General features: G+C 37.8%; 1 protein-coding gene across 1 annotated transcript; it reads left to right on the top strand.

The window, feature by feature from the left end:
• The first annotated feature begins 918 nt into the window (after positions 1–918).
• On the top strand, positions 919–22,103 carry LOC140740314 (uncharacterized). The gene is made up of 17 exons (XM_073069468.1): positions 919–1,039; positions 7,445–7,570; positions 8,959–9,117; positions 9,531–9,689; positions 13,318–13,476; positions 13,949–14,107; positions 15,161–15,319; positions 15,741–15,899; positions 16,374–16,532; positions 17,586–17,744; positions 18,166–18,324; positions 18,799–18,957; positions 19,379–19,537; positions 20,012–20,176; positions 20,594–20,752; positions 21,809–21,967; positions 22,057–22,103. Exons 1-17 carry the CDS (start codon positions 970–972, stop codon positions 22,101–22,103), a joined length of 2,475 nt encoding a protein of 824 aa, XP_072925569.1. The 5' UTR covers positions 919–969.
• Positions 22,104–22,493: the final 390 nt, after the last annotated feature.

Raw genomic sequence — 22,493 nt, 5'->3', positions numbered from 1 at the left:
GAGTGATGAGAGCTCGTTGGTGGCAGGGTATTTATTCATCTCACAGCCTGAAGGAAGAAGCTGTTGCCCAGTTTGTCAGTCCTAGTTCTAATGCTAATGTACCTCTTGCCTGATGGTAGTGGGTCAAAAAGATTGTGGTGGGGATCCTGAGCAATGCATTGGGCCCTTTGCTTGCAACACTCCTGATAAGTGTCATAAATAGTGGGAGGAAGATCCTGGTGAACCTCTCAGCTATTTTTACCATCCTCTTGACAATCTTGCGGACCGATGCCATACCGCACAATGATGCAGCCAGACAGGACACTCTCACTGGTACTGCTGTGCATTAATTTACGCTTTTCTTGTGAATGCTGTTTATCTTATGCTGTATACCTGTGATGCTGCAGCAAGTTAAATTTTTCATTGCACTTATGCACACATGAACATGTGCTATGATGATAAAGCTGACTTTTACTGTGTTGTATGTTCTATGTCTGACTCACTGAGATTTTCCACTATTTTCTGTTTTTATTTCAGAATCTGCAAAGTTTTAGTTTTCTTTTACTGCATCTTTAGAGATATCTCTGTGTTATTTTCCAGGGTCTTTTAAGAGACTCCTGGAGAGGTACATGGACCTGAGAAAATTAGAGCGCTATGGGTAACCCGAGGTAATTTCTGAGGTAAGTACATGTTCGGCACAGCTTTGTGGGCCGAAGGGCCTGTATCATGCTGTAGGGTTTCTATGTTTCTATACGAAGTGTGAGCCACACATAAAATTGTACTCAAAATTATTTGGGTGGGGAAGTTGTTTCATTCGTCATTCCAGTGATTACACACATATTCTGTGCTTACAAAAGGAAGGTGTGGTACATGGGCGTCAGGTACAGCTAAACGTTTGAAACAAGAAAGGTTTAAAATACTCCTGATCATTTTGTCTTGAGACAGTGCAGATCTGATACCTACAACTTTCTGACTTTTGCTTTTAGGAACATGGATCATAAAAAGTTGACATTAATGCTTCTTTTCTGGCATGTAATTATATGCTGCATCAACCCTTCAGGTAAGAATTTATAGGAACAGAATGTCATGATTCTGGCAGTGTAGTTATTACAGTTCTGTAAAAAAAAAAATTATTTTAAGAAAAAAACACTATAATGTAAATGTAAAAGAAAGAGTAACTATCTTAACTAAACTTTAGTCTTATTACCTTTTACCCTTAAGCTTTATAATTGAAAAGAGGGTGATAGAGATTTTTTTTGTTTAAGAAATGTGGGCAATATCTATTTATTTACCTCTACCTCACTTTTTTATCATTTTTGTTTTTGCACTATTCTTAATTCAACTATTTAATATACGTACATATGTACTGTAATTACTATATTATTATGTATTGCATTGTACTGCTGCCACAAAGTTAACAGATTTCACCACATATGCTGGCGATGTTAAACCTGATTCTAATTCTGATTATTTGTCAGGGACACGGTTTTAGACCATCTGGCATTTTTAATGATAGCAGCAAAATTTATTGGAAAACTGACCATGCAATAGAATTATGTCAAAAACATTAGGAGCTCCAAATCAGATGAAACTCCTGAAAATTTAGATCAGTACCTTCATTTGAAGTCTGTACTCAAAAGTTCACTATTTCCATTTTGTATTAAAGAGATGTTTGGATAGGTACCTGGATGGCAATGAGAGGGCGCCAGTTGATGGAAATAGGCAGTTTAAATGCTTTGGCACGGACCAGATGGGGTGAAAGACCTATTTTAGTGCTGTGCTTTTCTATGGCTCTATAACAGAAAATATTGACTGAATATTATCAGCATTCAGTTTAAACCATTAAACCAGAGGTTAATTTTTAAAAACAGAACCTTGTAACAAATTGAGATATAGAAACATAGAAAACCTACAGCACAATACAGGCCTTTCGGCCCACAAAGTTGTGCCGAATATGTCCCTACTTTAGAAATTACTAAGATTACCCATAGCCCTCTATTTTACTAAGCTCCATGTACCTATCCAAAAGTCTCTTAAAAGACCCTATCGTATCCGCCTCCACCACCATTGCCAGCAGCCCATTGCACGCACTCACCACTCTCTGCGTAAAAAACTTACCCCTGACATCTCCTCTGTACCTACTCCCAAGCACCTTAAACCTATGCCCTCTTGTGGCAGCCATTTCAGCCTTGGGAAAAAGCCTCTGACTATCCACACAGTAGAAAAGGCTGAGTTCACTCAACCTATTCTCATAAGGCATGTTCCCCAATCCAGGCAACATCCTTGTAAATTTCCTCTGCACCCTTTCTATGGCTTCCACATCCTTCCTGTAGTGAGGCGACCAGAACTGAGCACAGTACTCCAAGTGGGGTCTGACCAGGAACCTATATAGCTGCAACATTACCTCTCAGCTCTTAAATTCAATTCCACGATTGATAAAGGCCAATACACCGTATGCCTTCTTAACCACAGAGTCAACCTGCGCAGCTGCTTTGAGCGTCCTATGGATCGGACCCCAAGATCCCTCTGATCCTCCACATTGCCAAGAGTCATATGTGATAGAGAAATGAATAAGCTTGACAGAATGGAGGAGTAACCTGAATGCATTTAATCTATTCCATAGGGATATTGTGTTTAAATGTATAATTTGTCTTTCATTATTTACGTCAGTGTGATCAAAAGTACAAAAGCTTAATAAAATCAATTAAACTAGATTTGTTGAGGTAAAGATTTCTTATTTAGTTGGGTGAGTTTGGAGTTAACTTGAAGGTCAAATTAGTAGCGAGGATAAAGTGAACATGGGATCCACAGATTATTGTGATACTTCCAGCTGATATGCACCATAATTAGAACTTGTACTCGAGCAATTAGTTAGACAGCTGGCAAATATCAGTAAATTAGGCTAGATCTTTCCTGTAGTTATGAATACTTATGTTAAACTAGTGGGGGAAGGGGTGTACATCAAAGGAGGTGTAAGGAGCTCCTTCCCTCTGCTAGCCTGCAGGTCACCCTTGGGCGAGGAGTAACTCCTGCTTAGCCCCCCGATCAGGGTGACGTGAAACCATTAGAGCAGCTGGTGGATGATCGTATAAGCAGCTAGTGCATATCACTAGTGTTGGTTATGCGGTCACTGACACCAAGCAGTCAATCTCTGAAGAGTATTGATAATGGCTGGGGGTCACCCGTGTTGTAAAGACACTGCCCAGAGGAAGGCACTTCTGTAGAAAAATTTGCCAAGAACCATCATGGGTTATGGAAAGACCATGATTGTCCACATCACAGCACATAATGATGATGATGATTTTAGTCCCGCAATAAAATTAAAGTTATATCAAGATGTATGTTTAGCTTACAAGTTTAACTACAAACAAGTAGAGAGAAATCTGATTGCTTTTGAGGGATGTTCATTCTGTGTCTAAAGTGGTGTATATCAAAATCAATTATAAATCTGGCTCTTAACAATGGGGCTGTTAAGTTTGCCAAAATAAGAATATTGTTTTAGGAAGCAACAGTTTGTCATCTGTGCAGTTTTCTATTTAAGGACGATGCAAATGAAAATGCAGTACTAATTACTGAAACCTTTCTGGTTTTTCAGGTATTTGTATTCTTGTATATCTGCAGCAGTTTATCATGTAGTGAGTTAACAGGGTTTTTGGAAGGATCACTTCATTGCATTTGCACAAAAATTTTGCAAGCCTATGTTGTAACGCAGGAATATGCAAGTGTTTTTGTACAGCCCAGAGGAGAATTCAGTTTCTATCAAAACTTTTCTGCAGTGACTAGGTTTCAGACCCTTCTGACCTTTTATACAACACTTATATAACGTGCTTGAGGACTTAACTAAGGGCAACAAAAAACTTTCTTCTCACGCAATGACTAGCTCTCTATTTGGAAACCAACCAAAGAAATGACACTGAACATTGTGAAGACTAGATTAAAGACTTTCTCTGCCATGGTAAACTAAAGCAAACCTTCTCACATAGGTCATGAGAAAATAAGTCTACTGCTCTGGTTATATCTGCACATGAAATTTAACGTAGATTGTCATGGATTACTGCGCGAGAGATCCTCAAAAGGCAATCCCTCAGAAAGGCAGCATCCATTATTAAAGGCCCCCACCATCCAGGACATGTCCTCTTCTCATTACTACCATCAGGGACGAGGGATACAAGCCTGAAGGAACACATTTAATGTTATAGGAACAGTTTCTTCCACTCCGCCATCAGATTTCTGAAAGGTTAATGAACCTATGAACACTACCTCACTGTTTTTGCACTACTTATTTACTTATTTAATTGATATTTTTTTTCTTAATACAATGTATAGTATATTTTATGTATTGGACTGTATTGCTGCCACAAAACAGCAAATTTCATGACATATATCATGATAATAAACCTGATTCTGATTTTGATTCCAAAGAGGTATTGTTACATGCACTGACAGTTACTGGCTCCATGAAATTAAGGCCCTCATCTTTTTTTTAGTAAAACTGGGTAAAATATTCCACAAGATTCAAGAAGTTGTGACTGTGTTCCTATGGATAACAAAGCTGAAGGAAAAATTCAGTAAAAGTGTTCAAAATTGAAAGGAACTTTCAAAGATGGGTGGAGATATTGAACCAACCAGACTTAGTTCAGTAAGCAGAGAAACATGACTTGTGCTCACTCTCAGAGAAGTCAGAGGAGAATTGATAGAGATAATTTTATACAATAAGTTGTTAACATCTAAATTCACCTATGAGAATGGTGGAGCCAGATCAATTTTGAATCAAAATAGGAATAAGATATTAAATTGAAAGGGAAACTCAGAAAGTCTTGACGAAACTGGGGAGGGTAGTTGGAATAATTAGATATTTTTTCAGAGATATGCTGCAGAAATGTAGAGTGAATGAGCGTTAATGTGCACTCACTTTCATAAACTTCACCTCTGAATGTTATTGGCTTATTTTTATTGTTTGCACAATTTGTTTTTTGTGCACATTGGGTGTATGACAGCCTTCTTTTTAATGGGTTCTATTGCATTTCTTTGTTTTGTGGTTGCCCGTGAGGAGACAAATCTCTAGGTTGTGCAGAGAACAATACTTGTATCATAAATGTCCTTTGAACTTTGAAGCATCTTCTTTTGAACTGACTTATCTGTCACTTGAATTTAATAGCGATGGTAATGATTGTTTATTAAATACTGGGGCTAATTTTAATGCCTTTGTCAAAAGTAAAAGTTGCCTTGTCTCTCTGATAAAAACAAAAGCCAACTCAACATAGTTTTAGGAGAAGGAATCAAGAATATTAAGGAGAAAGGATAAATTCAGAAAGAGACCACTTAAAACCCAAAAGATTAAAGGAGATTTACAAGCCTGATGTTTTACACAGAGAGTGGTGCGTGTCTGGATCTTGCTGCCAGGGGGAGTTAGTGGAAGCAGATACAAGAGCAATGTTTAAGAGGCACTTACACAGACACATAAACAGCCAGATAATTAAAGATATAGATCAGATCAGGGTTTCAACATAAAATGTCAGGAATTTCTTTCCTTCATCAGATGCTGCTCAAACCTTTGAAATTTTAAAACAAATTCCAGTATCTGCTGGCCTCTTCTGTCTTCCGGAGGATATAGTCTATGTCAGGGTTCCCAGACCGGAGCCCACGAACCCCTTGGTTAACGGTAGGGGTCCATGCCAGAAAGAAATTGCAAATCCCTGGCACATGTGCAGGCAGATGGGATTAGTTTGGACTGACATCATGGCTGGCACTGACATGATGGGCCAAAGGGCCTGCTTTTGTGCTCTACTATCTGATGTTCTTTGTCCTGATGGGCAATATTTCCACCGACTGACAAACAATTAACACTATTCCCATGTCAGCAAATTTAGAAACCAACATCGAGTTAACCTAACATCAGTAGTGGACAGATAATTAAATCTTAATTTAAATAAATAATAGAAACATATCAAGTTCAAAGTAAATTTATTATCAAAGAAAAGTACAGACATGTCACCATACCACCTTGAGATTCATATTCTTGCAGGCATTTATAGGAAAATTTAAAAATACAATAGAATTTATGAAAATCTATAATCAACAGGACTGACAAACAACCATTATGCAAAACAAGAGAAATTGTTGAAATAATAATAAATATAATTTAAAAATTGAAAATAACTAATACTGAGAATGAGCTGTAGAGTCCTTGAAAATGGGTCTATATTTTTCTTGAACATTATCATTTTATTGACATATAATCTATATATATATAAATGCATACATATATATGTGAATATATAAATATATATATATATATAAACTATTGCATGTTTTTATATTTGTATCTATTGTTTGTATTTTTGTATTATTATTGTGTTCTTTATCTTTTGTGATTTTTGTGTTGCATCAGAGTTGGAGTATCAATTTTTTTCATACTCCTTACACTTAATTACAGGAAATGACATTAATTTTTACAGAATTATAGAGTTAAGAAATCCTTTGACATATAGGAATGGAAATGAATGTCAAGTGAAGAACAAAGTGCACAAAGTGTTTGAGAAAAGTGATAAAGAACACAGAAATTAGGAGACCAGATACACCAATCTGACAAGCTGAGAACATTGTTAGACAGGGATATTGAGGTGATACAATGAGAGTGCAAAAAACCTCAGGAAGGTGAGCATTTGCAGGATATTAGAAAAACCATTCTGTAACTTTCACATGAAGTAAATGCAACAATAATATGTACAATTCTTTTATAAGCAATAATGAAAATGAGTTTCAGTCACATTTAATTCTCTGTGCTCTTTAAATGGTCAAGCACTTCTATAGATCAATAACTTCTATAGTTGTACCATCCTGAGAGGCTATACGATTGTCTGGTATGAGGGAACTACTGAACGGGACCGAAAGAAGCTGCAGAGGGCTGTAAATTTAGTCAGCTCTATCTTGGGTATTAGCCTACAAAGTACCCAGGACATCTTTAAGGAGTGGTGTTTCAGAAAGGCAGCATCCATTATTAAAGACCCCCAGCACCCAGGGCATACCCTTTTCTCACTGTTACCATCAGGTAGGAGGTACGGAAGCCTGAAGGCACACACTCAGCAATTCAGGAACAGCTTCTTCCCCTTTGCCATCCGATTCCTAAATGGAGTTTGATCCCATGAACACAACCTCACTTTTTTAAATGTATATGATTTCTATTTTTGCATGATTTTTAATCTATTCATTATACATATACTGTAATAGATTTATTTATTTCCACCTCCTCTTCTTCTTCTTCTTCATTATGTTTTGGATTGAACGGCTGCTGCTAAGTTAACAAATTTCATAACATATGCCGGTGATAATAAACCTGATTCTGGTTTATTTTATTGGGCTTTGTACAAATTATGTCGCAGCATCACAACACTGTAGCTGCCACACCATGCGTTGACTCTTCAATGAAGACACACGTTAACATCAAATCTCCAATCTTTACAAGCCACAGAATCATCCACAAGTGCACAGACGACTATAACAGGAACACCCACATCAACAACAGAAAAGACTACTGGCAGCATGAGTATGTCAACATTTGAAAGTACAACTGGGAGAACCACATCCACTGGTGAGTGTTCGCTGATATACTCAAGCTCAATAATTACTCTAGATTTTGCATCATTTCAATCCCAAATAGTTCATCAGCAATACAGAAGGAGGTATCAATCAGGTTACCATTGGTGCAACGCACAAAACAATGGAGGAGGAGTTCAGTAGGTTTGTGTGTGTTGCAGCTGTATTGCATCTGATTTCCAGCATTTGAAGAGTTCTTGTTTGTGATTAGATTACAAGTGATAACTGTATTAAAAATGTGTTAACATTATATTTAAGTAGTAATTCTCAGCCAAGCAGAATTCAACAATACAGTTACAGGAAACACATCCTGCAGATTTCTTAACAGATTAAATGGAAATTTTACAACTTTTAATAATATATTGTGGTATCAGTAAGGTATTAATCAGGGACAGGAAGCAAAATATTTCCCACTATCATTGCCTGCATTACTGCAATGGTCAAATATCATTCAAATATATTTATCAAGGTATTTTCTTGCTTCCTAACTCTCACAATGCATTTCCATGCAATGTCTGAATTTACTCTCTCAATGACTCAACATATCTTAAAATAACATCTATCTTCTTCTAGAAACAATGGAATTGTCAACAAGTAGAGTGAATAGCAGTACAACAGCAAGTAGCACATCAGTTCTGGACTCTACAACAGCAGAAGCATCCACTGCAACCACCAGTGCATTCACAACTGAAAGTTCATCCAGCACAGCGACAATTCCATCCACAACCTTCGGTGAGTCATCTCAGACAGAACATTGGCAAATAAATTCTGCATATTTCACTTCAATAAGAAGGATCGACTTACATGCAATACTACATTAATACTTCAGTACTTTTCCTGAAAAAGACATCCAGACAGTAGACTTTCTAGTGTGCATCGAGAAAAATAAAATTAATAAATAATGATCTCCAGTAAATTAGGATTATTTGAGATGGTATAGTATATCAAGTCTTAAGTAGTATTTATTAACACAAAAAATGAAAATGACTTTCAACCATAGTGTTTCCTTCTGTTCTTCAAATAGTCATAAGGATTGAATTCAATCTCTGTACAAATTCTTTCCCTGTCTAACAACATTCTCAGCTTGTCAGAATTCTACGATACAAACAGGGGAAATACTTACCTCTATATTTATCATCATATCAATGCAAAATGGTGCACTCTTTTTTTGGAATAATCTGGATTCAAAAGATATGCATCATGAACAGGAAGAAAATATTTTGCACAAACTTAGCACATACAAATGCAATGATCAAAGGGTAATGCAGAGATATATATCAATTTATATTCCCGCTTCAAACTCTCACAATGCAGTTTCATGCAACGTCCTCATTTACTCTCACAATGATTTGACTCATGAAAATAACATTTACTTTCTTCCAGAAACAACGGAACTGTTGACAAGTACAGTGACAAGCAGTACAGCACCAAGTAGCACATCAGTTGCGGCCTCAACAACATCAGAAGCATCCACTGCAACCACAAGTGCGCTCACAACTGAAAGTTCATCCAGCACAGTGACAATTCCTTCCACAACATTCGGTTAGTGCTCTCGGACAGAACAGCTGCAAATAATTTCAGCATATCTCACATCCATAGTATTGATCCATTTACATGCAATTGCATCACAAATTATCAGTACATTTCCTTAAATATGCATGCAGACGGAATCTGTTCTAGTCTGCATCAAATAAAATTGAAATTTACAAAATAATCACGTCTATCAAATGTTAACACATTTAGAGGGTAAAACATGTCACTACGATTTAATAAAAGACAAAAATAAAATGAGTTACATTCACATTATTTCCCTCAGTTCTTTACAATCTTCACATGGATATATTTTATCACTCTCAGTACAAATAATATCGATACATCGCAACACTGTTGAAGCTGCACCACACAATTATGCTTCAATGACTGCATATCTCATCATCAAATCTGCATTATTCCAGAAACAACAGAATATTCCACAACTGCAGAGACAAGCAGTATCGTAACGACTACGACAGGAACTCCCCTATCGACAACATCAGAAATCACTACAGGCAGCACAAGGTCATCCACATTTGAAAGTACAACTGCGAGCACCACAGCTCCAACCACATCCACTGGTGAGTGTGCTCTGATATACCCAAGCTCAGTAATTCCTGTAGGTATCATATGACTTGAATCACAAATAATTCATCATCAGTAATATCAGGGGCTAAATATTGGGTTCAATATCTAACTCCATCAAATAGGTGTTAAAATAATATTTGCTACCTTCCAATAGTAATTCTCAACTTATCAGAATTCTCGGTAACCTTCATGACAAAGGCATCCTTCCTGATTGTCATCATATTAAACCAAAAGGACAAACCAGTCTGTTGTGCATTGTAGTGTCCATAGTGTTCTTTCAGATTCAGGAAATAAACTGTCCCCCCATTACCACTCTGTGTATAACTGTAATATTCAAAGACTCATGGCATCTCCCATCCAGCCACTGTTGAATCCATTTTACAAATTCAATATTAATACCTAACGACTGAACCTTCCTAACTAACTTTCTGTGCGGAACCTTGTCAAAGTCCATATAGACAACATCCACTGCTTTACCCTCGTCAACTTTCCTCGTAACCTCTTCAAAAAATTCAATAAGATTTGTCAAACATGACCTTCCACACACAAATCCATGTTGACTGTTCCTAATCAGACACTGTATATCCAGATAATTATATATACCATCTCTAAGAATACTTTCCATTAATTTACCCACCACTGACATCAAACTGACAGGCCTATAATTGCTAGGTTTACTCTTAGAACCCTTTTTAAACAATGGAACTACATGAGCAATATGCCAATCCTCTGGCACCATCCCTGTTTCTAATGACATTTGAAATATTTCTGTCAGAGCCCGTGCTATTTCTACACTAACCTCCCTCAAGGTCCTAGCGAACATCCTGTCAGGGCCTGGAGATTTATCCACTTTGATATTCCTTAAAAGCACCAGTACTTCCTCTTCTTTAATCGTCGTAGTTTCCATAACTTCCCTACTTGTTTCCCTTACCTTACGCAATTCAATATCCTTCTCCTTAGTGAATACCGAAGAAAGGAAATTGTTCAAAATCTCCCCCATCTCTTTCGGCTCCACACATAGTTGTCCATTATGTTTCTCTAAGGGACCAATTTTATCCCTCACTATCCTTTTGCTATTAATATAACTGTAGAAACCTTTTGAATTTATTTTCACCTTACTTGCCAAAGCAACCTCGTATCTTCTTTTAGCTTTTCTAATTTCTTTCTTAAGATTCTTCTTACATTCTTTATATTTCTCGAGCACCTCATTTACTCCATGCTGCCTATAGTTATTGTAGTTATCTCTCTTTTTCCTAACCAAGTTTCCAATATCCCTTGAAAGCCATGGCTCTCTCAAACTTTTAACCTTTCCTGTCAAAAATTTCACCTTTAAATGACTGCCATTTCTCTATTACATCCTTCCCATAAAACAAATTGTCCCAATACACTCATTTCTAAATCCTTTCACATTGCCTCAAAGTTAGCCTTTCTCCAATCAAAAATCTCAACCCTGGGCCCAGTCCTATCCTTCTCCATAATTATATTGAAACTAATGGCATTGTGATCACTGGACCCGAAGTGCTCCCCAACACATACCTCCATCACCTGACCTATTTCATTCCCTAACAAAAGATCCAACACTGCCCCTTCTCTAGTTGGTTCCTCTATGTATTGCTGTAAAAAACTATCCTGCACACATTTTACAAACTCCAAACCATCCATCCCTTTTACAGTATGGGCTTCCAAGTCTATGTGTGGAAAATTAAACTCTCCCACAATCACAACCCTGCGCTTACTACAAACATCTGCTATCTCCCTGCAAATATTCTCCTCCAATTCTCGCTCCCCATTAGGTGGTCTATAATACACCCCTATAAGTGTTACTACACCTTTCCCATTCCTCAATTCCACCCAAATAGTCTCCCTAGACGAGCCCTCTAATCTATCCTGCCAAAGCACCGCTGTAATATTTTTGCTGACAAGCAATGCAACACCTCCCCCTCTTGTCCCTCAGATTCTATCACACCTGAAGCAACGAAATCCAGGAATATTTAGTTGCCAATAACACCCCTCCTGCAACCATGTTTCACTAAAAGCTACAACATTGTCTTTCAAGGTATCAATCCATGCTCTAAGCTCATCCACCTTTCTTACAATGCTCCTAGCACTAAAATAAATGCATTTAAGAAATTCTCCACCTCATCCTCTATGTTTATCTCTAACAGTACAAAGAACTTTACGGTCTTCTTTTTCTTCCTTCTCCCATACATCTTTTCCTACACTCTGGTTCCACTCCAACCTCATATCTAGTTTAAATTCACAGAAGCCTCTCCAGCAAACCTACCTGCAAGAATACTAGTCCCCCTCCAATTCAATAGTAAACCGTTCTGCTGGAACAGGTCCCAACTTAAATGGAAAACTGCCCAATTATCTATAAATCTGAAGCCCTCCATCCTGCATCATGTCTTCAGCAACGTGTTCATCTGCACTATGTTAATATTTCTAAACCCACCTACATGTGGCACTGGTAGCAATCCTGGGAATGCTAATCTGGAGGTAATGTCCTTTAAATTGGCACTTAGCCCCTAAACTCACCTTTCAGGAACTCCTCACTCTTCCTACCCACGTCATTGGTCCCTAAAAGTACCATGACATCCGGCTGTGTTCCAGTGTTATTCCGCTGTATTCCATAAATCATCACGTGGATATAAATTATCACTCTCTGCACTGTTACGTATCCCGTAACTGGATCACTTACCAGCAAAGATAGAGAGGTCCGCTGAAGTCGGATGGTACCATTTTTAAACGTTTTTATTTATAAAGGGGCACAAAAGTAAGGTTAGTACAAACATTCAGATAACATACGTCGTCAATACTCAATCGAAAGCGCAGCTATACTAATAATCAATAAGAAGTAAGCTCTATCATTGTCTAGGGGTAAGGTATACATTGTCCGCTGTATATCTAAAAGTCTCTTGCGGTCACTGCAGTTCCACCAGCTGCCGTCTTTTGGGGTGTCGCGGTGGTGCACTTTGTTGGAGAGAGAGAGATAGAGATTGAATGGAACAGTTGGGTGGGTTTTTCCAACCTTTATGAGTTCGATCCGTCGGAGACTCGTTGGGGAATGGCCGCTCACTTGTGGCCTCTCCTGTAGCTAAGCCGTTCTTCCGTGGTGAGGTCGCCAATCCCAGACAAGGAAAAGACGCACACGAACCCCCCCCCCCCCCACTGGCTGTCGCTATTAAACGCTGTCACAGGATTTCTAGCGTGACTTCTGGTGCGTCTGGGGGACCGTCTTTAAAACCCCTCTTTTATCTGAACTCACGGGGTCTCAGATGTCAATCAGGTTGGGATGATGCAATCTCTCTCCGTCTCGCCACCCACGTTGCCCTAAGGGTATACACGTAGTACAGTTCCCAATTCACAAAGGTGTCTCCACGAGACAATGACCAGAGTCGCCAGCTTTTGCCTCGCCGTGAAACGAGGGACACCGCACGTATCTTTCTCTTCTCTTGGGTCATTGACCCCCCATTCACTAGGGCTCTTGCGATTCTCACAAAGGAGGGGGCTGGGGTCATAACAGTACACATAATCATTATGCATCGCAACACTGTTGAATCTGCACCACATAATTATGCTTCAATGACTGCACATCTCATCATCAAATCTGCATTCTTTTAGAAACAACAGAATCATCCACATTTGCAGAGACAAGCAGAATCGTAATGACTACAACAGAAAGTACCCCATCATCAACAACAGAAATCACTACAGACAGCACTAGTGCATCCACATTTGAAAGTACAACTGCGAGCACCACAGCTCCATCCACATCACTTGGTGAGTGTGCCCTGATACACTCAAATTCTGTAATTCCTGTAGTTATCCTACGAATTGAATCTCATAAATATCACGATCAATAACTTAAAAAGCAAAGAATTGGGCTCCATATTTAACTCCATCAAAAAGAAGTTAAAATCATATTTACTACCTTCCAGTAGTAATTCTCAGCTTAACAGAATTCTCTGTTCCTTTCATGACAAAGGCACCCTGCAGGTTCCTAAACATATTAAACCAATAGGACAAAACTTTCTATTATCTTTTGCATTGTAGATACTGTTCCTTCACATTCAGGAAATAAACAAACCCCCGTTACCACTCTGTGAAAACTGTAATATTCAAATAGTCATGTCGATATATTCATCATTTTCTATTCGTGCTTCGAATCTCTCACAATGCTGTGATATTCAATGTCAACATCTACTCTGTCAATGGTACAAATCATTTTCAAGTAATCTAATTTCTCTTGAAGAAACAACAGAACTGTCGACAAGTACAGTGGCAAGCAGTACAGCACCAAGTAGCACATCAGTTGCGGCCTCAACAACATCAGAAGCATCCACTGCAACCACAAGTGCGCTCACAACTGAAACTTCATCCAGCACAGTGACAACTCCTTCCACAACCATCGGTGAGTTAACTTAAACGGGAGCTGCAAATAAATTCCTCAAATATAACATCATTATCATTGATGCATTTCAATGCAATTCCATCTCAAATATTTCATACATTTTCTTAAATATGCATGCGTACAGAAACCGTTCTTCCCTGCTTCGATACAAATTGAAAGTTACAAAAAAAATGATACGTCTGGGAAACGGTATCAAATTTAGAGGCAACACTAAATCATGTTGATACTACAATTAACAAACAGCCAAAACAAAATGGGTTTCATTCACATTCTTTCCCTCTCTTCTTGATGTCATCAGGCAATTTTACTTTCTCACTCTCTGTACAAATAATCACTAATAATCCCAATACTGTTGAAGCTGCATCACAGAGTTATGCTTCAATAACTGCACATCTCATCATCAAATCTGCATTCTTTTAGGAACAACAGAATCATCCACAATTGCAGAGACAAGCAGTACCGTAATGACTACAGCAGAAAGTAGGCAATAATCATCAACAGAAATCACTACAGGCAGCACTAGTGCATCCACATTTGAAAGTACAACTGCGAGCACCACAGCTCCAACCACATCACTTGGTGAGTGTGCCCTGATACACTCAAATTCTGTAATTCCTCTAGTTCTCCTACGAATTGCATCTCAAATAATTTATCATCAATAATTTCAGGAGCTTAGAATTGGGCTCCATATGTACCTTCATCTATCATGTGTTAACATCACAATTACTTCCTTCCAGTTTAAATTCAAAGCTTATCAGAATTCTCTGTTAGATTCATGACATCGGCATCCTGCTGTTTTCTCAACATATTGGACCAATACATCAAACCTTTCTATTATATATTGCATTGTCGATAGTTTTCCTTCATATTCAGGAAGTAATCTGTCACCCGTTACCACTCTGTGTATACCTGTAATATTCAAAGACACATTTCGAAATGTTTATAATTTTTATATTCCTGCATCCAAACTCTCACAATGCTGTAGTATTCAATGACCAAATCTACTCTGTCAATGGTTCAACTCATTTTCAAACAATCTGATTTTTCTTGAAGAAACAACGGAACTGTCGACAAGTACAGTGGCAAGCAGTACAGCACCAAGTAGCACATCAGTTGCGGCCTCAACAACATCAGAAGCATCCACTGCAACCACAAGTGCGCTCACAACTGAAACTTCATCCAGCACAGTGACAATTCCTTCCACAACCTTCGGTGAGTTAACTGAAACAGGAGCTGTAAATGAATTCCTCAAATGTAACATCAATAATATTGATCCATTTAACATGCAATTCCATCTCAAATATTTCATCCATTCTCTTAAATACGCAAGCGGACAGAAACGGTTCTTGGCTGCTTCGAAATAAATTGAAAGTTACGAGAAAAATGATACGTCTGGGAAACGGTATCAAATTTACAGGCAACAGTAAATCATGTTGATACTACAATTAACAAACAGACAAAACAAAATGGTTTACATTCACATTCTTTCCCTCTCTTCTTGATATCATTAGGCAATTTTGCACTCTCACTCACTGTACAAATAATCACTAAGAATCCCAATACTGTTGAAGCTATATCACAGAATTATGCTTCAATAACTGCACATCTCATCATCAAATCTGCATTCTTTTAGAAACAACAGAATCATCCACAATTGCAGAGACAAGCAGTACAGTAATGACTACAGCAGAAAGTACGCCATCATCATCAACAGAAATCACTACAGGCAGCACTAGTGCATCCACATTTGAAAGTACAACTGCGAGCACCACAGCTCCAACCACATCACTTGGTGAGTGTGCTCTGATACACTCAAATTCTGTAATTCCTCTAGTTATCCTACGAATTGCATCTCAAATAATTCATCATCAATAATTTCAGGAGCTAAGAATTGCGCTCCATATGTACCTTCATCATTAATGTGTTAACGTCACAATTAGTACCTTCCAGTTTAAATTCGAAGATTATCAGAATTCTCTGTTAGATTCATGACATCGGCATCCTGCTGTTTTCTCAACATATTGGACCAATACGTCCAACCTTTCTATTATATATTGCATTGTCGATAGTTTTCCTTCACATTCAGGAAGTAATCTGTCACCCGTTACCACTCTGTGTATACCTGTAATATTCAAAGACACATTTCAAAATGTTTATCATTTTTATATTCCTGCATCCAAACTCTCACAATGCTGTAGTATTCAATGACCAAATCTGCTCTGTCAATGGTTCAACTCATTTTCAAATAATCTCATTTTTCTTGAAGAAACAACGGAACTGTCGACAAGTACAGTGGCAAGCAGTACAGCACCAAGTAGCACATCAGTTGCGGCCTCAACAACATCAGAAGCATCCACTGCAACCACAAGTGCGCTCACAACTGAAACTTCATCCAGCACAGTGACAACTCCTTCCACAACCATCGGTGAGTTAACTTAAACGGGAGCTGCAAATAAATTCCTCAAATATAACATCATTATCATTGATGCATTTCAATGCAATTCCATCTCAAATATTTCATACATTTTCTTAAATATGCATGCGTACAGAAACCGTTCTTCCCTGCTTCGATACAAATTGAAAGTTACAAAAAAAATGATACGTCTGGGAAACGGTATCAAATTTAGAGGCAACACTAAATCATGTTGATACTACAATTAACAAACAGCCAAAACAAAATGGGTTTCATTCACATTCTTTCCCTCTCTTCTTGCTATAATCAGGAAATTTTACACTCTCACTCACTGTACAAATAATCACTAAGAATCCCAATACTGTTGAAGCTATATCACAGAATTATGCTTCAATAACTGCACATCTCATCATCAAATCTGCATTCTTTTAGGAACAACAGAATCATCCACAATTGCAGAGAAAAGCAGTACCGTAATGACTACAGCAGAAAGTACGCCATCATCATCAACAGAAATCACTACAGGCAGCACTAGTGCATCCACATTTGAAAGTACAACTGCGAGCACCACAGCTCCAACCACATCACTTGGTGAGTGTGCTCTGATACACTCAAATTCTGTAATTCCTCTAGTTATCCTACGAATTGCATCTCAAATAATTCATCATCAATAATTTCAGGAGCTAAGAATTGTGCTCCATATGTACCTTCATCAATCATGTGTTAACGTCACAATTAGTACCTTCCAGTTTAAATTCGAAGATTATCAGAATTCTCTGTTAGATTCATGACATCGGCATCCTGCTGTTTTCTCAACATATTGGACCAATACGTCCAACCTTTCCTTTATATATTGCATTGTCGATAGTTTTCCTTCACATTCAGGAAATAATCTGTCACCCATTACCACTCTGTGTATAACTCTAATATTCAAAGACTCATGTCGAAATATTTATCATTTTTATATTCCTGCATCCAAACTCTCACAATGCTGTAGTATTCAATGTCCAGATCTATTCTGTCAATGGTTCAACTAATTTTCAAATAATCTAATTTCTCTTGAAGAAACAACGGAACTGTCGACAAGTGCAGAGGCAAGCAGTACAGCGCCAAGTAGCACATCAGTTGCGGCCTCAACAACATCAGAAGCATCCACTGCAACCACAAGTGCGCTCACAACTGAAACTTCATCGAGCAAAGTGACAACTCCTTCCACAACCATCGGTGAGTTAAATTGTACAGGAGCTGCAAATAAATTCCTCAAGTGTAAAATCATTAACATTGACGCATTTCAATGCAATTCCATATCAAATATTTCATACATTTTCTTAAATATGCATGCATACAGAAACCCTTCTTCCCTGCTTCGATACAAATTGAAAGTTACAAAAAAAATGATACGTCTGGGAAACGGTATCAAATTTAGAGGCAACAGTAAATCATGTTGATACTACAATTAACAAACAGACAAAACAAAATGGTTTTCATTCACATTCTTTTGCATCTCTTCTCGATATCTTCATGCAAATTTACTTGCTCACTCTCTGTACAAATAATCACTAAGAATCCCAATACTGTTGAAGTTGTATCACACAATTATGCTTCAATGACTGCACATCTCATCATCAAATCTGCCTTCTTTTAGAAACAACAGAATCATCCACATTTGCAGAGACAAGCAGTATCGTAATGACTACAACAGAAAGTATGCCATCATCATCAACAGAAATCACTACAGGCAGCACTAGTGCATCCACATTTGAAAGTACAACTGCGAGCACCACAGCTCCAACCACATCACTTGGTGAGTGTGCCCTGATACACTCAAATTCTGTAAGTCCTCTAGTTCTGCTACGAATTGCATCTCAAATAATCCATCATCAATAATTTCAGGAGCTAAGAATTGCGCTCCATATGTACCTTCATCATTAATGTGTTAACGTCACAATTAGTACCTTCCAGTTTAAATTCGAAGATTATCAGAATTCTCTGTTAGATTCATGACATCGGCATCCTGCTGTTTTCTCAACATATTGGACCAATACGTCCAACCTTTCTATTATATATTGCATTGTCGATAGTTTTCCTTCACATTCAGGAAGTAATCTGTCACCCGTTACCACTCTGTGTATACCTGTAATATTCAAAGACACATTTCAAAATGTTTATCATTTTTATATTCCTGCATCCAAACTCTCACAATGCTGTAGTATTCAATGACCAAATCTACTCTGTCAATGGTTCAACTCATTTTCAAACAATCTCATTTTTCTTGAAGAAACAACGGAACTGTCGACAAGTGCAGTGGCAAGCAGTACAGCACCAAGTAGCACATCAGTTGCGGCCTCAACAACATCAGAAGCATCCACTGCAACCACAAGTGCGCTCACAACTGAAACTTCATCCAGCACAGTGACAATTCCTTCCACAACCATCGGTGAGTTAACTTAAACAGGAGCTGTAAATGAATTCCTCAAATGTAACATCAATAATATTGATCCATTTAACATGCAATTCCATCTCAAATATTTCATCCATTCTCTTAAATATGCAAGCGGACAGAAACTGTTCTTGGCTGCTTCGATATAAATTGAAAGTTACAAAAAAAATGATACGTCTGGGAAACGGTATCAAATTTACAGGCAACAGTAAATCATGTTGATACTACAATTAACAAACAGACAAAACAAAATGGTTTACATTCACATTCTTTCCCTCTCTTCTTGATATCATTAGGCAATTTTACACTCTCACTCACTGTACAAATAATCACTAAGAATCCCAATACTGTTGAAGCTATATCACAGAATTATGCTTCAATAACTGCACATCTCATCATCAAATCTGCATTCTTTTAGGAACAACAGAATCATCCACAATTGCAGAGACAAGCAGTACCGTAATGACTACAGCAGAAAGTACGCCATCATCATCAACAGAAATCACTACAGGCAGCACTAGTGCATCCACATTTGAAAGTACAACTGCGAGCACCACAGCTCCAACCACATCACTTGGTGAGTGTGCCCTGATACACTCAAATTCTGTAATTCCTCTAGTTCTCCTACGAATTGCATCTCAAATAATTTATCATCAATAATTTCAGGAGCTTAGAATTGCGCTCCATATGTACCTTCATCAATCATGTGTTAACATCACAATTAGTACCTTCCAGTTTAAATTCGAAGATTATCAGAATTCTCTGTTAGATTCACAACATAGGCATCCTGTTATTTTCTCAACAGATTAGACCAATACATCAAACCTTTCTATTATATATTGCATTGTCGATAGTTTTCCTTCACATTCAGGAAGTAATCGGTCACCCGTTACCACTCTGTGTATACCTGTAATATTCAAAGACACATTTCGAAATGTTTATCATTTTTATATTCCTGCATCCAAACTCTCACAATGCTGTAGTATTCAATGACCAAATCTACTCTGTCAATGGTTCAACTCATTTTCAAACAATCACATTTTTCTTGAAGAAACAACGGAACTGTCGACAAGTACAGTGGCAAGCAGTACAGCACCAAGTAGCACATCAGTTGCGGCCTCAACAACATCAGAAGCATCCACTGCAACCACAAGTGCGCTCACAACTGAAACTTCATCCAGCACAGTGACAACTCCTTCCACAACCATCGGTGAGGGTACTTAAAAAAGTGGAGCTGCAAATAAATTCCTCAAATGTAACATCATTATCATTGATGCATTTCAATGCAATTCCATCTCAAATATTTCATACATTTTCTTAAATATGCATGCGTACAGAAACCCTTCTTACCTGCTTCGATATAAATTGAAAGTTACAAAAAAAATGATACGTCTGGGAAACGGTATCAAATTTACAGGCAACAGTAAATCATGTTGATACTACAATTAACAAACAGACAAAACAAAATGGTTTACATTCACATTCTTTCCCTCTCTTCTTGATATCATTAGGCAATTTTACACTCTCACTCTCTGTACAAATAATCACTAATAATCCCAATACTGTTGAAGCTGCATCACAGAGTTATGCTTCAATAACTGCACATCTCATCATCAAATCTGCATTCTTTTAGGAACAACAGAATCATCCACAATTGCAGAGACAAGCAGTACTGTAATGACTACAGCAGAAAGTACGCCATCATCATCAACAGAAATCACTACAGGCAGCACTAGTGCATCCACATTTGAAAGTACAACTGCGAGCACCACAGCTCCAACCACATCACTTGGTGAGTGTGCTCTGATACACTCAAATTCTGTAATTCCTCTAGTTATCCTACGAATTGCATCTCAAATAATTCATCATCAATAATTTCAGGAGCTAAGAATTGCGCTCCATATGTACCTTCATCAATCATGTGTTAACGTCACAATTAGTACCTTCCAGTTTAAATTCGAAGATTATCAGAATTCTCTGTTAGATTCATGACATCGGCATCCTGCTGTTTTCTCAACATATTGGACCAATACGTCCAACCTTTCTATTATATATTGCATTGTCGATAGTTTTCCTTCACATTCAGGAAGTAATCTGTCGCCCGTTACCACTCTGTGTATACCTGTAATATTCAAAGACACATTTCAAAATGTTTATCATTTTTATATTCCTGCATCCAAACTCTCACAATGCTGTAGTATTCAATGACCAAATCTGCTCTGTCAATGGTTCAACTCATTTTCAAATAATCTCATTTTTCTTGAAGAAACAACGGAACTGTCGACAAGTACAGTGGCAAGCAGTACAGCACCAAGTAGCACATCAGTTGCGGCCTCAACAACATCAGAAGCATCCACTGCAACCACAAGTGCGCTCACAACTGAAACTTCATCCAGCACAGTGACAACTCCTTCCACAACCATCGGTGAGGGTACTTAAAAAAGTGGAGCTGCACATAAATTCCTCAAATGTAACATCATTATCATTGATGCATTTCAATGCAATTCCATCTCAAATATTTCATACATTTTCTTAAATATGCATGCGTACAGAAACCCTTCTTACCTGCTTCGATATAAATTGAAAGTTACAAAAAAAATGATACGTCTGGGAAACGGTATCAAATTTACAGGCAACAGTAAATCATGTTGATACTACAATTAACAAACAGACAAAACAAAATGGGTTTCATTCACATTATTTCCCTCTCTTCTTGATGTCATCAGGCAATTTTACTTTCTCACTCTCTGTACAAATAATCACTAATAATCCCAATACTGTTGAAGCTGCATCACAGAGTTATGCTTCAATAACTGCACATCTCATCATCAAATCTGCATTCTTTTAGGAACAACAGAATCATCCACAATTGCAGAGACAAGCAGTACCGTAATGACTACAGCAGAAAGTACGCCATCATCATCAACAGAAATCACTACAGGCAGCACTAGTGCATCCACATTTGAAAGTACAACTGCGAGCACCACAGCTCCAACCACATCACTTGGTGAGTGTGCTCTGATACACTCAAATTCAGTAATTCCTCTAGTTATCCTACGAATTGCATCTCAAATAATTCATCATCAATAATTTCAGGAGCTAAGAATTGCGCTCCATATGTACCTTCATCAATCATGTGTTAACGTCACAATTAGTACCTTCCAGTTTAAATTCGAAGCTTATCAGAATTCACTGTTACATTCATGACATAGGTATCCTGCGGTTTTCTCAACATATTGGACCAATACTTCAAACCTTTCTATTATATTTTGCATTGTCGATAGTTTTCCTTCACATTCAGGAAGTAATCTGTCGCCCGTTACCACTCTGTGTATACCTGTAATATTCAAAGACACATTTCGAAATGTTTATAATTTTTATATTCCTGCATCCAAACGCTCACAATGCTGTAGTATTCAATGACCAAATCTACTCTGTCAATGGTTCAACTCATTTTCAAATAATCTCATTTTTCTTGAAGAAACAACGGAACTGTCGACAAGTACAGTGGCAAGCAGTACAGCACCAAGTAG

The sequence above is a fragment of the Hemitrygon akajei genome, chromosome 16 (assembly GCF_048418815.1).
Source record: "Hemitrygon akajei chromosome 16, sHemAka1.3, whole genome shotgun sequence".
NCBI classification, from domain to species: domain Eukaryota; kingdom Metazoa; phylum Chordata; class Chondrichthyes; order Myliobatiformes; family Dasyatidae; genus Hemitrygon; species Hemitrygon akajei.
The sequence above is the reverse complement of the archived record's forward strand: the minus strand, read 5'-3'. Positions and strand labels throughout refer to the sequence as shown.